The following is a 14,213-nucleotide window of genomic DNA, read 5'->3' on the forward strand; positions in this document are numbered from 1 at the left end:
TCAGTGCAGTTTTGCAAACTTTATCACATCTGTGAGTCTGGATGTCTGACTGTCTGATTTGTGTGATATGACGATAATCTCACATCAGCACGCTGAGAAGTCCGTTTATATGTAGTTTGTTATTTCTCCTTTCTCTTAAAATGTTTCAAAACATTCAGAAAAAAGTGACGAGTGTTCTCGTGGCACATCCAGTGATACGGTTTGACTTCCAGCTCTGGACATAGTTTGTCCTCCTCTTTTGTTTTTACTCGACTCAGATTGTGTTCAGATGCAAAGCAGCACACCTGCAACCAGCAGGGATTCAGTGTCTTGCTCAAGGGCACTTCAAAAGAGCTCGTACTCGCCGTTTGAGCGCAGACCTCCCAGGTGAAGGCTGAGTTCCCAACCGTTTTAAGGTTCCAGGCAGAAGCTTGCAGCCACCAGCAGCAACAAAAAAGTCAAGTTGGGGGCGCTTGGTGGATCGGTCCCCCCGTCTGTAGGTATCTGAAGTGTTGGCGCTGGACTTACATTAACAGGAGAACTACTTCCTGCAAGCTCAGTCACAGAGGCACGTGTTGTTGTTGTTGTTGTTGTTGTTGTTGGTGGTGGTGGTGGAGAAGCTGTCGTAGAAGCTCTTGTCGAAGCTCTTGTGGTCGCCACTACATCTCTAGTCTTTCCACGTACCACTACAGGTGCTCCGTCTTGGGGGGACTGCTGGTCTGAGACGTCCCCGTCTGCAGTCTTGTACCACTGGCACTGGAAGTCTTTCTTCCAGATCTCAACTGGGTCTGGTTCGGTTGTTTTAGTGTCTGTTCCTGGCTGATCGGTGGCTTTTGCTGCCTCTGCCTGAGAGGGAAGATAGAAAATGACGTTAACATTAGCAAACATAGTTCCATGTTTTTTTTTTTGTAGTTGTTGCATCAGGCTGTATCTAGTCTAAAGATTTCAAAGGAAACATCTAATTTTTCATAGTGTTTACAATACAATACAATACAATACAATACAATACAATATAATATTCAGTTTATATTGTTGGACTTTTAAGAGGGCTGAATATATAAAAAAAAGATTTACATGAAGTGATATGTAACACAGTGTTCCTGTGTTGTGTTCAGTGGTGGCGGATCAAACTCCATCAGCTCCTCCTCAGTTGCGTCTCAGCGTCTGTTTTTTTTCTCTCTGACTGTGTGAACACAGAAGATCCTCAGGCACCTGGACTCCCTGCTGTTTTTGTTCCAATTTTTTTTTTTTAATAAAGCACGCCTGGTTGTTTTTATCAGTCTTGCCTCATAATTAGTTTTTCTGTTTCCAACTTTCCAAACAGAGATCGTACAGTAAATTGGGAACTTGTGTCTTTTCACATGCCTTTCACCATGTCTACACAGACTATGGAAATCAACTGTTACGTAATAGAAATGAGGGAAGTCAAAGATGTAATTATAGCTATTGTTTGGGGAATTTTAATTTTTTTTAATAAATTGTACGAGCACACTAGTCTCCTACAAGTTTGTTGACCTTTCTGAAAATGGGATTTTACTGCAGTTTGTTGTTTGAATGCAGGAAGTTGAAGCTTGAAAGCTGATTTGATGGGGATGCTAGATCAATGACAGTGAAACTGGTTTATACCTGAACAAGGTTAAACCTCTGTCAACATACTATATTCATGGCTCATTGTGGGAGTGGGCCTCAGGCATGTGTTGTGCACAGAATTAATGATAACTGAAATACAATGCATTAGCAGCTTTTATTAATCCAGCACAAATAAATATTGAATTTTCTCACCTTGTCAGTCACCTTCTCTGCCCCTGTGGACGGGGGCGGGAGATGAAGGTAGGCAGAGCTGTCTGGATTTTGACGAACGCATCGACCCTTTCCCTGACAAAGGGAGGCTGAGCAGAGTCGAGTTGCCGTGGTTACATTGATGGAGTAAGGTCCCAGGACCTTACGGACGAACTCTGCCAGGTCCTGGCACTCTCTCTGGGAGAAAGACAGATGGACGGTTCAATGTTATCAGGAAGCAGGAGCAGCAGACTGATAGATACAGGAGACGTTATGGAAGTTTACTTCATAAAGTTAAAGGAGCAGTATTTAGGATTTAATGGTGTGGTGTTTTGAGGTTGCACATTGCAACCAACTGAACAACTGTTGCCCCACCCTCCCCTTACAAGCCTGTAGGAGAACCTACGTTGGCCACAAAGAAAGGCCCTCTGTAGAGCCAGTGTATTGTTTGTCCCGTCTGGGCTACTGTAGAAACATGGTGGTGCAAAATGGCCGGCTCCATTGAAGAGGACCGGCTCATTATTTAGATATGAGGGGTCCGTTGTAGCGTAACGAAAACACAATGATTCATGGTTTCAGGTGGTTATAAACTAATGAAAACATAGTATTAATATATGAATATTATATTCCATATCTGACAGTAGATCCACCTAAATCCTACACACTGGCCCTTCCAATTTATTTCTTTAACTGTGTTGCACTTTTTAAATAAAAAATGTGAATCGTGTTTATAAACTGAAGTTTGAGGGAAAAAAAAAATCATGTCGACAAAATACCAGTGGCTGTACAGACATATTTGTAGGCGTATGCACTTTATTGAAATGTACAGTGTGTACCTCTGTCTTAGTCTCACTTCTCTCCCAGATGACAACCCCCGCTGTTCCCATGGCAGCACTTTCTCCTATAGTGCTGACCAGGTCAGCCTGTAACGGAGAGAATATACAGTGAAATAAGCTAAGACACACAGCACAGTGCACACTCTTTCACACCTCTATGTCATATACAGTATACATACTGTATATTATTGTGTATGTGTACGAAGTCTCTCTTTATTTCACCCCACATCTGACACCTTTGATAAGATTGTGGACTCATAGAAAAACACTGTTTCAACCTTTAATTATTCTACAAGTAAACATCTCAAACGGTAATCAAGTTTCAATCTATTTGCAGCGCACCTAGATTAAATACGAGACATATACAGTTATTGGTATCATGTTATATCTTACCTGTGATAGCAAAGTATTAGTTGAGGCATAGACACTCTTCACCAAAGGGAATACAGGAAGATCAAACTCTGCCCCGGTCAGAGATGATACTCGTAGTGCTTCTTTAATTTGATTGGCTAAATAAAGTTTGGCTCCAGAAGTCCCACTCTATAAAAAGGGGGAGAAATTGCACACAGTGTTACCCATAAAATTGGATGCTTAAACAGCAATAAACTTTCTTGCCTTTTACTTCATTGAGGCTTCGTTCGCTGCTTTCTTCTTGTTATAGGCAAGGTTTCAAGGTTTCTCTTCACTGAAGAGTTGAAACTGGATTGTCTTTGTCAAAAGCAGGAGGCTGTGAGGTATGTTGGCTCGACTGTTCTGCATCTCTGGGCTCAGAGAAGGCGGTGTGCACTAACTTTGACAAGTTTTCAAACAGACATGGGGTTTTTCATTGTTGGTTTTGACTCTGGGAGTTGTCTGCCTACAGTCGTGTAGATGTCAGGTTTGTGACTCTCACTCCTACTCGCAGTTTTGTTTCTGCTCATTTCGAGCCAAGTTTCCGTACTGCTCAGGATGCAAGCTTAAAAACATATTTTCTTTGTTTTGGCCGATGAGGTTTTTTCCCCCTATAAAGATGATTGTCATACTTTAAGGTGAGGGTGGGTGTTGTAAAGATTTTTCACCTCACACCAATATGTGAAAAAAAATACCCACCTGCAGCTTCTCCAGGGTGAGGAGAGGGTAGAGGGCGGAGCATCGTTTCCATAGCCACAGAAGCTCGTCGTTAAGGGCCATCTCTGCAGGAGGGCACCGGCCGGTGTAATTGGCTAACATGGTTTGGGAGGGGTCGCCGTTGTAGCAGCTAGGGTAAGGGGAGACGCCCCATAATGCTTTGGGCCTGAACCTTTTGACCTCCCGCAGCGTCTCCATCATTACTGACTGGGCAGATGCCTCGAAGTCCACCTGTGACAGGATGAGTAGATATTTCAGTCTATTAGGTTCTATTTTGTGATCTAAAAATGTTTAGTCTACATTAAAAGGCCAAATCATCCCACTAATGCAGTTAGGTCATGTAACAATATGAGAAGATGCAGTTTCTCCTGAGGTAGATTTTACTGATCTTCTGATCTTACTTAGCAAGAAAGTGATGTAAGCTATTTCCAAATATGACAAACTATTTCTTAGCTTCACCAGAAGAAAACAAGCTCAAGAAATACCCTGTGATTAATTTTATGAATAATTTCTAAATAAACCATAAATATTTGATATACATGGTGTATATGCATTTGCTGTAATAGAACATTTGATCTGTTCCACACTTCTACTTTAGCATAAAGTGGTCCAGTCAACAACATTTGACTATGCTGGCCTTCTTGCATAATTGATTGCCTTTTATGTTTATGAAATATGTTTCCAAATTGAGTAGTTGTTTTTGTTAGCACTGACGTCGTAGTGTTTGTGCTAACAAAGTCATGCAGTCGTTACATAAAGTCGTCAATGCTGAGTCGTTACATAAAACAAGGTAGTAAGTAGAGCTCTCGGGTTCAGCCTGCCTGTCACAATGCATCTCTGTTTTCCCTCCTCATATTTCCTTCAAAGATACTCTCACTGAAATATTGCCAGCTTAATTACGATACCTTGGTGTGATGACCAAAAGTGAAGGAGACCCTCTTGGGGTCATAACTGATCAAATTACTCTTGCATTTCCCATCAAAGATTATCTCGAGAGAGAAAATTGGCATTTTGCATGCTCCCCCATCTACTAGAAACTGCTCTCACCCTTGACCTCCTTTTCCCTTTACTTCCACCCTCTAACTTTTTACTCCCTTCTTTCCCTGAGCTTTCATTACCTGTGACCACTTCTCCACCTCCTCTGGGGTCCAGTTAGGAAAGAAAGCCTTCAGCAGCTTCCTCGATGCCTCCAGATACATTGCTTGCTTCTGTCGGTTCCTGGACCACTGGGGGACCCACTCTGACCAGCGCAGAACACCCAGTCCAAGGTACCTTGGGGCGGGTAAAGCTGCATCCAAGTCCTGCTGTGTCTTCTGGAGGTGGTTGTCCAAGCGAGTGTACTGTGGTAGCCCCCCATTGACCGGTGTGTCTTTGTCTATAAAATACGGGTAGTTGCCCAGCGTGTCTTCATAAAAGACGGCTACACGGCCCTCCCGTTCTATCCCGAACGATCTGGGATCTGGCCGGCCGGAGCAGGAAGAGTCAGGGATGCCCCAGAAGACAATAAAAGGCTGTCCAGACAAGAGAGGGGGGCGGGCTGGCTGGTCTGGACCGGCTGTACAGAACCCAGCGAAGGCAGCAAGCAAGAGGAAGAGAAGGACAGCTGATGAAAGAGGTGTGTGAGTCCTGAGATTGCGAAGTGTCAGTTTAAGTTCTAGCTGCCGGTGTGGATGCGACCGTGGCTCGGTCCACGCCATTGAAGCGGCCACCTCTCAGGCTTCTCACCCCTTCAGGCCCTCACAGCCGATCATGTTCCTAAAAACACACAGCAGAGGTCAAATCTTTATCAGTCTGTCATGTTATATGGTCACTTAACAAAGTTACCATCAAGTAGTGAGCACCAAGCAATGAATGGGTCAGCACTGTTGCCCTGTATTGATACTGATTTCATTTAACAGCAAGTGAGCAGTACATACAAATCACAACAAAACATGTTTTTACTTTGCGCTAATTGGAGTCATTTTTGTAAGAAAACTCTCAATATAGTCTCTAAATATTCAGAATGATTTTTGTGGAACCTCCGGAGTAACCACGATATTGTAGGTTTAAAGACAGAAGGCATCTTCTGCTTTTGGCTGTTATTTTTGTTTCCCTGTTGACTTATACTAAATTCTGCAATATCCCAGGAAAGGCATGCAAGAAAATGACTGCAAGCTAAAAAGCATGCAAAGCTACATTTGGGAAATTTTATTTGTGGAAAGAAATGCACAGTAGATGTTTTGTTAGAGCTCAACAATGTGTTTTGGAGAGTAACACTTAATGTAAAAGTAAGTTTGATTTGTTTACAAGGAGAGTCCACAGGGTCCCATTAGAGAAACACACCCAGCATCCACCCACACAGTTTTATTCACTTATGCTGCCTCTTCTCAGGAAATCTTCTTTATTCTTCTGTTGCCCAATGCTTTACACTTGTGTGGGTGTGCAGGGTTTTTTTTTTTTTTTTTTTTTTTTTTTTTTTAAGTTTAAACTAAGTCTTCAGGGTCATTCATTGAATTATTTTTTTTTTTTCATATTGAAGAAAATACAGAGGGGCAAATGGGACAATAGACAACTAAATCATTTTCTATTGTATTATATTGACACATTACATAGAAAAAAAAAATCTCTGATTTTCCAGTTTCATATCAGGTCTGAACTGAGCACATGGAAAAATCTATGTTCTTATCTTAGACAAAGTAATTCTCCATATCATTATACTGTATCATCCTATATTCACATAGTTTCTTGCTAATACCGTATGTTAGCTGCCTACAGTTACTGCTGTCGCGAATTAGCCAGTTTCCAAAACTGAAGTACACATTTCTTGCTGTAAATCTAATGTAGCTCATCTTTTTGCGTTGCATTGAATGCAATGATTTGCAAAACCTGTAGACCCATTTTGAAGCTATAACATAGACAACATATCAAATGTTGAAACTAAGAAATTGTATTGTTTCATGAAAAATATGTGTACATTTTGAATTTGATGGCAGCAAAACATTTAAAAAAAAAGTTGGGACTGGGGCAACAAAAGAAAAGTTGTGTAATGCTAAAATAAACACCTGGTTGAACATCTTACAACTAATTAGGTTAACTGGCAACACGTCAGAAACGTGATTGGGTATATTGCTACACATCATATAAAAAGATTCAGAGAATCTGGAGAAATCTCTGCATGCAAGGGAAAAGGCCAAAAATCAATATTGGATGGCCATAATCTTCAGGGCCCTCAGGTGGCAATGCATTAAAATAGACAAAATTCTTTAGTGGAAATCACAGCATGGGCTCAGAAACACTTCTCAAAACCATTGTCTGTGAACACAGTTCATTGCTGCAACCATAAATGCAGGTTATAACTCCAGCATGCAAAGAAGAAATCATATATAAACATGATGCATAAACACTGCCACCTTCTCTGGGCCCGAGCTCATTCACTGAGGCAAAGTGGAAAACTGTCCAGGGATCTGCCAAATCAAAATTTGAAATTCTTTAAGGAAATAATGGACGCCGCATCCTCCAGGCTAAAGAGGAGAGGGACCACCCAGCTTGTTATCAGTGCACATTTCAGCTTCTTTGACGTATGGTATAGAATTGCTTTAGTATGCATGGCATAGGTAGCTTCTGGGAAGGCATCATTACTACTGGAAAATATACACAGGTTATGGAGAGGCACATGCTGCCACCTAGAAATCTTTTTCAGAGAACGCTTTGCTTATTTTTGCAAAACAATTTCAAACCGCATTCTGCACGTATTACAACAGCATGGCTAGTAGAAGAGTCCGGGTGCTATACTGGCCTGCCTGCAGTTCAGACCTGTCACCCACTGAAAACATTTGGCGCTTCATGACATGAAAAATATGACAAAGGAGACTCAAGGTTTTTAGCAACTAAAATCCTATATCAGGCAAAACATTTTTCAAAACACGTTTTACTTTCAAAACTCTAGCAACTGGTCTCCTCAGGTTTCCAAACGTTTACAGAGTAAATCTGGTACATTTTAAATTAATTATGGGTTGATATGATTTGGAAATCATAGAATTCTTTTTTTTTAATTTATTTTTTTACATTTTACACAACGTGCCAAGTGTTTTGGAAATGGAGTTGTATTAGAACTGTTTTCACTAACATATGCAGAAGGCTGAGTGAAAAATGAAGCACAGGATACACACACACACACACACACACACACACACACACACACACACACACACACACACACAGTAGTGTGAAAGCAATGCTACTTACAGCATCATTTTCCCACAGTGAGCAGTAGAAAATGCTGGTAGGTCAGAGTTTGGTTCTGAAGGGCTAGATTTCAACTTTAACATTTGATATTTACTCATTTCTTTCATCCTTAAATTGATTTATATTATAAAACAACTTCAAGCAGGGCAAAAACTCTTATTAAGCTATTTAAGCACTTATTAAGCACTGTTTATTTCTTGAGTTGTTGAGAGTGAGTGTGAGACACTCACCTGCGTTATGTCTTATCTTCTCCTGGTTAAGAGAGTCATTGTTACATTATAACACTATTTCCTTACAATTAACTCTGAGTCACGCTATTATTTCCATTCAGAGTGTGACCACTGTGTTACTTGCTCAGTTAATGTGATCATAATGAAGTGCTAAAGTCTGCAGAGAATCATCCGGTCAGTTCAAACAGAGAAAGAAAACTAAGGGCAAAAGCATATTTACTGTAGTACTAAGCACGCTCCATTGTTTTAGATTTCAAAGTGACAAATTCTACTTTTTATTCCACAACATATACACAGAAGCTGTAGTTTGTTAATATGTTCGCATTTTCCGTTTAATAGCTTCATAAAATATGACACACTTTTGAGGTATGAAAACAATTAGAGTAAAACAGTACTGGCCACTGGGTAACAATTTAATTCAAGCAGATGCAGCAATCTGACAAACCTCCACTTTGAAGATAAATGCTGCTTTGTTAAGTGATTATGGATGACATACAAATGCACTGATACAAGTACAGACAGAGCTGAGTGTTTACTCAGGAATAATGAACTAAAATGCCTCGGTATTCTTTGATGTGAAACATTTCTGAAGAAAAGATGGGGTGAACTTCATCTCCTACGGCTTCTGGTTAAATTTGAAGAAATCACACACCGGAAAATCTTTTGACAATCTTAAAAAAAAAAAAATCCCAGCGGGAAAGTTTGGCAGTTTTTTTGTGTTGGCTGTATTATGATTTGGCTTGTTACTCTATTGCCACATAAATAAAATATAGCAGTATAAAAAGAAGAAGTGTTATTTTAAATAAAAGTTCTGCTCTTGTAAAAGACAAGCACACGAGGAAGCCTTTTTGTAACAGGAGAGTAGTTGTCATTGTTGGGCCTGATTAGGGAAACATTCGGCCACCTGGGAGGGATTCACACTGTTGTACCACAGTTGCACTGAAGGACTGTGCTCTTGTTCAGCAGGCAGCACAAGAAATGTGATAATGAGTATTGGAAACAGCACTAAATGTAACTCTTTTTAAATGATGTGTGGCTCTTTTGCGTAGGCGGTACAACTGAAGATGGTGGGTGATGGAAGACTGTGCATGGCTAAAAAAAAAAATCACTGCAGCAGTAGTGGAATACTTTGTTCAAATTAGAAAAGTTCTTAAAAGAAACCACAGCGTCATTAACTGCGAACTTTCATCATCATCAAAGGCTTATTTTACCAGCAGATCAAAAATGGACTGTATTTAGAGCATGAAGTCTTGTAACTTTATGCAACCTATGAAACCTAAACACAAAACCTGCTGCACCCATTTGTTCAGACACAACTCTACAGATATCTACAGTTATGGTATCTTAGTGTTTCGTAAGATGTCAAAGAAAAAGGTAGGTCTCTTCAGTTTTTTGGGATTATCACTCGCTGTTTTGGAACCAACAAATTTGAGAGGCTTTGGAGGAATGTAAACAGGAAGTGTAATGGTGGCTTTGAATCTGTCATTTTTTCTGTGTGAAGTCAAGCTGCGGCCAGACGCATTATGTTTCCAGGGCGTTCTCGTAATTGCGATTACTCAAAAAGAATCGAGAATTTCTTCAAATTTGGCACGAACATTCACTTGGACTCAATGATGAGCTGATTCAATTTTGGGGGTCAAAGGTCACTGTGATTCCAAGTCCGTCCCATTCTTGTGAACGCAATGTGCAAGGATTTTTTTTTTCAAGTGTGGTACAAATGTTTACTTGGTCCAAAAGATGAACTGATTATAATGATGTAGTCAAAGATGTTTCTTCAAATCTGGCACAAACTGTTACTTGGACTCAAGGATGAACTGATTAGATTTCGATGGTCAAAGGTCATTGTGACCTCACAAAACATGTTTGTGGCAAAACCTCAAGAATTCACTCACTATTGTGAACATTGTTTAAACAAATATCTCTGAAAATAAAATGAAGTGATTACATTTTATATCCTAAAGGTCAAAGATCAACGTCACTGTGACATTTTAATGTTCTGCAAAAACCTTTTTGGCCATTATTAAACAACATAACTCAGGAACAGAAGTGGTAAATTATGACCATTTCTCATTTGGTCGGATACTGAATTGGTGACACTAATCTTGGGTGTCCACCTTTAAACTGTGCAGACAGTTTAGATCTTGAAGATGTGTGTGAAGCATCGACTTCTTCGAATTTGTAGCTTCTTGAAGCAACATCCATATTTGAAGCAATGTCTACTGTCATGGCTACACCTTCATGTTTTATCAGAATCAGCTTTTTTCGTTCTTTTAATGTCTTTACTACATATAAATTATATGAGTCTGGATAGATAACTGCAGCTTGACTGGTTGGTGCAGGCAGAAAACCACAAACAGGGTCATTCTAGTTTTAGCCACTATTTGTTGACAGTTTTGCAAACTGGCCCCAGTGAGAGTATGTGGAATTAGCCATTAGCAGATAATATTTGCATTCTACCCATCGATGTACAGATAACTATTATTACATGACTGTATTACTGAAGAAAACGTAACAGTATGATTAATTTTGGCCTCGTCCTCAAGTTCTAATGAAGGTCTTTTTTCTTGTTTTCTATGAGGATTCACGCATGTTTAGTCATGCATGAATTGTATATTGGTGTGTTTACATTTGACGTGAACTGTGACCCCAGATGTGTTCACAATGTAAATACAAAATATTGTTTTTTAATTCAAAGAAAGTTTCTTGTCAAACTGTTTATTTAATGGGTAACATGCAGAGATATTTCACAGTGACTTTTCATTGTCTTTTTGGACGTTATCACTGGACCTCTGCACTGGTGGTAGTAGCTGTGTGTCTTATTATTTGGACACATTATCTGTATATCATTATGTAAGAAATGAGCTGTACCCATCGTTTTAAAACCTCTAGTTTGGATTTTCCAGTGATCTGGACTCTTCCAGGAGGATGAGGAAAACATATGCCCTGTAAGGTGTTTTAATGGCAGCAGTGGAGAGCATTGTTCATCATTTAGCGACGAAATATCCCACTGGTGTTCAGTTGGGTTGAGATCGGGTGACGGATTCCATATCACCATTTTTTTTTTTTACATTCATCAAAACATTTGATGAACCCTTTTACTCTATTTAGAATCATCTGTGCTTATATGTTTTGTCTCTTAATTAATTTGTCCCTGTTTTCCCTTTCATTACATATTTTAAAAAGATGACAGTCACATTTAACTCCACTGCATTGCACTGTCCCATTCCTCTGGTGTTAACAAGGGGCTGCAGCATTTATATTGTTTTCCAACTTATTTTCATTCAGGGACTTGTCACATTTTGGTGCAAAAGGTTTGTAAATTGCTTGTTAGCGCTGGCAACTCTAGTCAGGAGCACAGGCGGCTGCATGCTCTCTAACAAGCCATTAAAAAGGAAAATGTTCCGCTATGTGAGGAGTGTCTGCTGGAGACAAAGTACAGTTCTAAATGCCACGAGATTCCTGTAACATTTAATTTTCTACTTGCAAATAAATATACAGGGAGGTATCATCAGCCCCCGTTTTCTTTCACCGAGGCCTGGCACATCTGCACAGGTGTAATTTTTGATTAGTTCATTAGGTGGGTGGAGCCAGGCTTGAAATGAGGTGATGTCACCGATAAGAAATGTGAGCTGAACAAAACAGGTGTGAGTCACACTTGAATAATAACTAACTATTCTTACTGCTATGATAAAAACTATTTCCCTCCATTTATTTGATTTAGATCTTATTTTGCTTCTTTTGCGCTCGTTATAAAACTCAACATTAAAAATAATGTAGCCGTCTTGAGCACTTTAATGAGTTTTTATCTCCAAGCCTTTAAACTAAAAGTCTTAACACTTAACAGCATCTAATAGACTGATTACACCACAGCTTCAGGGATGGAGATTAATTTTAATAGTCCCTGTGAAATGTGTTTAAATACCTGTTAGATTTAATTTCAATATTTAATACTAACCAGGATGTATTCTGAATTTTAAACAAGTTCATGTTTATCAATTTAATAAAAGTGTCACATTGATAATAGAGTCCAGTACCTTACTGAGCACTTTTATTTCCAAATTTAAATTTACAGTAATCCATCAGATTGGCTTCTCAGTATAGGACAGGATTCAAGCATTTAACTAATTGACAGAAGCTGAATAAGCCTCCAGATCACCAACATTGTAAGCCACTAATTCCAAGCAGGTCGGAGGTGACATGCACAGTGCCCTGCAGATGTCTCTTGTTTCGTTTAAAAAGAAATTTGCGAAAACATGAGGGCAGGGTGCCTTTGTTTGATTAATTTATTTATTTAATGTCTGGAGAACATGAAATGAACTGACTTACTGTTGTGTTTCCATATTTTACATTCTTTCGAAGGAGAGATTTTAAGTTTCAGTTTTAAGTTAAGAATGAGTAAAGAATACAATTTTACGAAAATTTAAGAAACGTTACTTAAAATAATGAAAAAGTTCAGTATTATCAAGAAATTGCTACAAAGCTGGAATTACAGCTGGCAAGTCCTCTGAAATCATATAGTGTGTATGGAGGGCGTCAATAAAATATTTATTTGTAAGTTCAAGGGAATACAACTATCAAGGCTTTATGCGAAGTGAAGTTATTTATATTGTCATTTTTATTATCTTACCCAAGGAAGAAGGGTTTTATAGATTGTTTTTAAATATTTGGCTGTAAAATAACATTTCATCGTTCTTCCATCTTGTTGTCGTTGTTATTACAGTGTAATCACAAGGTATGCCCAAATTTAATCTACATTTCTTTAATATTTGCCTTTTTCTATTTTTTAGTTTAAACGCTACACTTGGATAGACTTTTTTATGACATAGCTGCTGTTAAATAACAGCTTAGTCTGCTGGTACCATGTTTATATCTTGTAATTATGTATTATCCAAGTGTCCGCCCCCCCTCTCAACCACAGTTTTTACCCTCTTGTTTCTTGTACTTCTTCAGTTCGAACTAAAGTCACCCAATAAGCATTCCCTTAAAAACCTGTGTATAAAACATACTCACATAATATAAATAGTTAAAGTGGTTTTAAAACATTGTCCGGTGAAATATGAAAAGCATTTGCGTGAAGTCCTGTTTGATGTGGGTATTCTCTAGAGTTAATCAGGTGTTTTACTGTAATTGTCTCCAACCATTGCCAGACAATCACACATTTGAATTTCAAATTATTAGAACTATCACCTGCTTCCTCACAGGTGTCATGAATCTGCTCTCGAGCTGTTGCCTTTTTTTTTTTATTCCAATAGCTGTAATCCCATCATACAGTATGTAATCCCTCACTTACTGCTAGTAGTGAGTGGTAAACGTGATAACTGGCTAATCTGTTCAGACTAAGCCTCCGGTCTGTGTTTACTCTTCCGTCTGGGCACAGGATGATCCCGAGCCCACCGCCTCCGCTGCTCAAAGCAAAGAAAGACACCTCAACCTTAATTCTCACATAGGATTGAGTCGACAGTGTGTCAGCCTATTTTTTTACACAATGAAATCAATTAGTGAAAGAATATATGGAATAAATCCTCTTTTAGGTTGTTGTTAATCTTTTAATCATTAATTAAATATTTTAATTAAATGTATCAATAGTTCATTTCGTTATGAGCTGCTTCAGCCAAGAAGGATTTCATGAATCTATAAACCCTACATTTGTGATGTTTTTCTAATGTGTTCATCTCACAGTTCATTTGTCTGCTCCTCTGCCATCAAAGCCGCCATGCTGTGCAAATTAAACATGGAAATCTGTTGTTTTAACCTGCTGGGACTTTGATTTGATCTTGTCATCATCAAATGATGTTGGAAAAAATCGGATTTTGAACTCGAGCAGAAAAATATCCATTACTTCAAGACAACTTTGATCTCCAGTTCTTGTTTTAAATATCCAGCAGCAGCTGGAGGCCGTTAACTCAAAGCCGCACTGTCTTCTGTCTTTGAGGCTGACTACCAAAGTGACAACAGTATAGAGCTACAGGTTTTCTTCTGTTTTGTGTGCAATGAAGTTTGTATATGAGGAAACCTAGCTCTGCTTTTATTCCGAACATTTCAGGAGTAGACTTAGTGG

General features: G+C 39.1%; 1 protein-coding gene across 1 annotated transcript in view; it reads right to left on the reverse strand.

Annotated features, from left to right (window-relative positions):
* Positions 1 to 390: 390 nt before the first annotated feature.
* Positions 391 to 14,213, reverse strand: part of LOC138192812 (hyaluronidase-2) — a 69,365-nt gene continuing 55,542 nt past the window's right edge. The window contains 7 exon segments of the mRNA XM_069140489.1: positions 391 to 825; positions 1,774 to 1,956; positions 2,595 to 2,681; positions 2,988 to 3,134; positions 3,684 to 3,932; positions 4,820 to 5,413; positions 5,415 to 5,456. Of these exon segments, the coding sequence (XP_068996590.1) occupies positions 391 to 825; positions 1,774 to 1,956; positions 2,595 to 2,681; positions 2,988 to 3,134; positions 3,684 to 3,932; positions 4,820 to 5,413; positions 5,415 to 5,456 (1,737 nt within the window).

The sequence above is a fragment of the Embiotoca jacksoni genome, unplaced genomic scaffold (assembly GCF_022577435.1).
Source record: "Embiotoca jacksoni isolate LCO1_2020_lvr unplaced genomic scaffold, fEmbJac1.0.p SCAF_9, whole genome shotgun sequence".
NCBI lineage: Eukaryota > Metazoa > Chordata > Actinopteri > Embiotocidae > Embiotoca > Embiotoca jacksoni.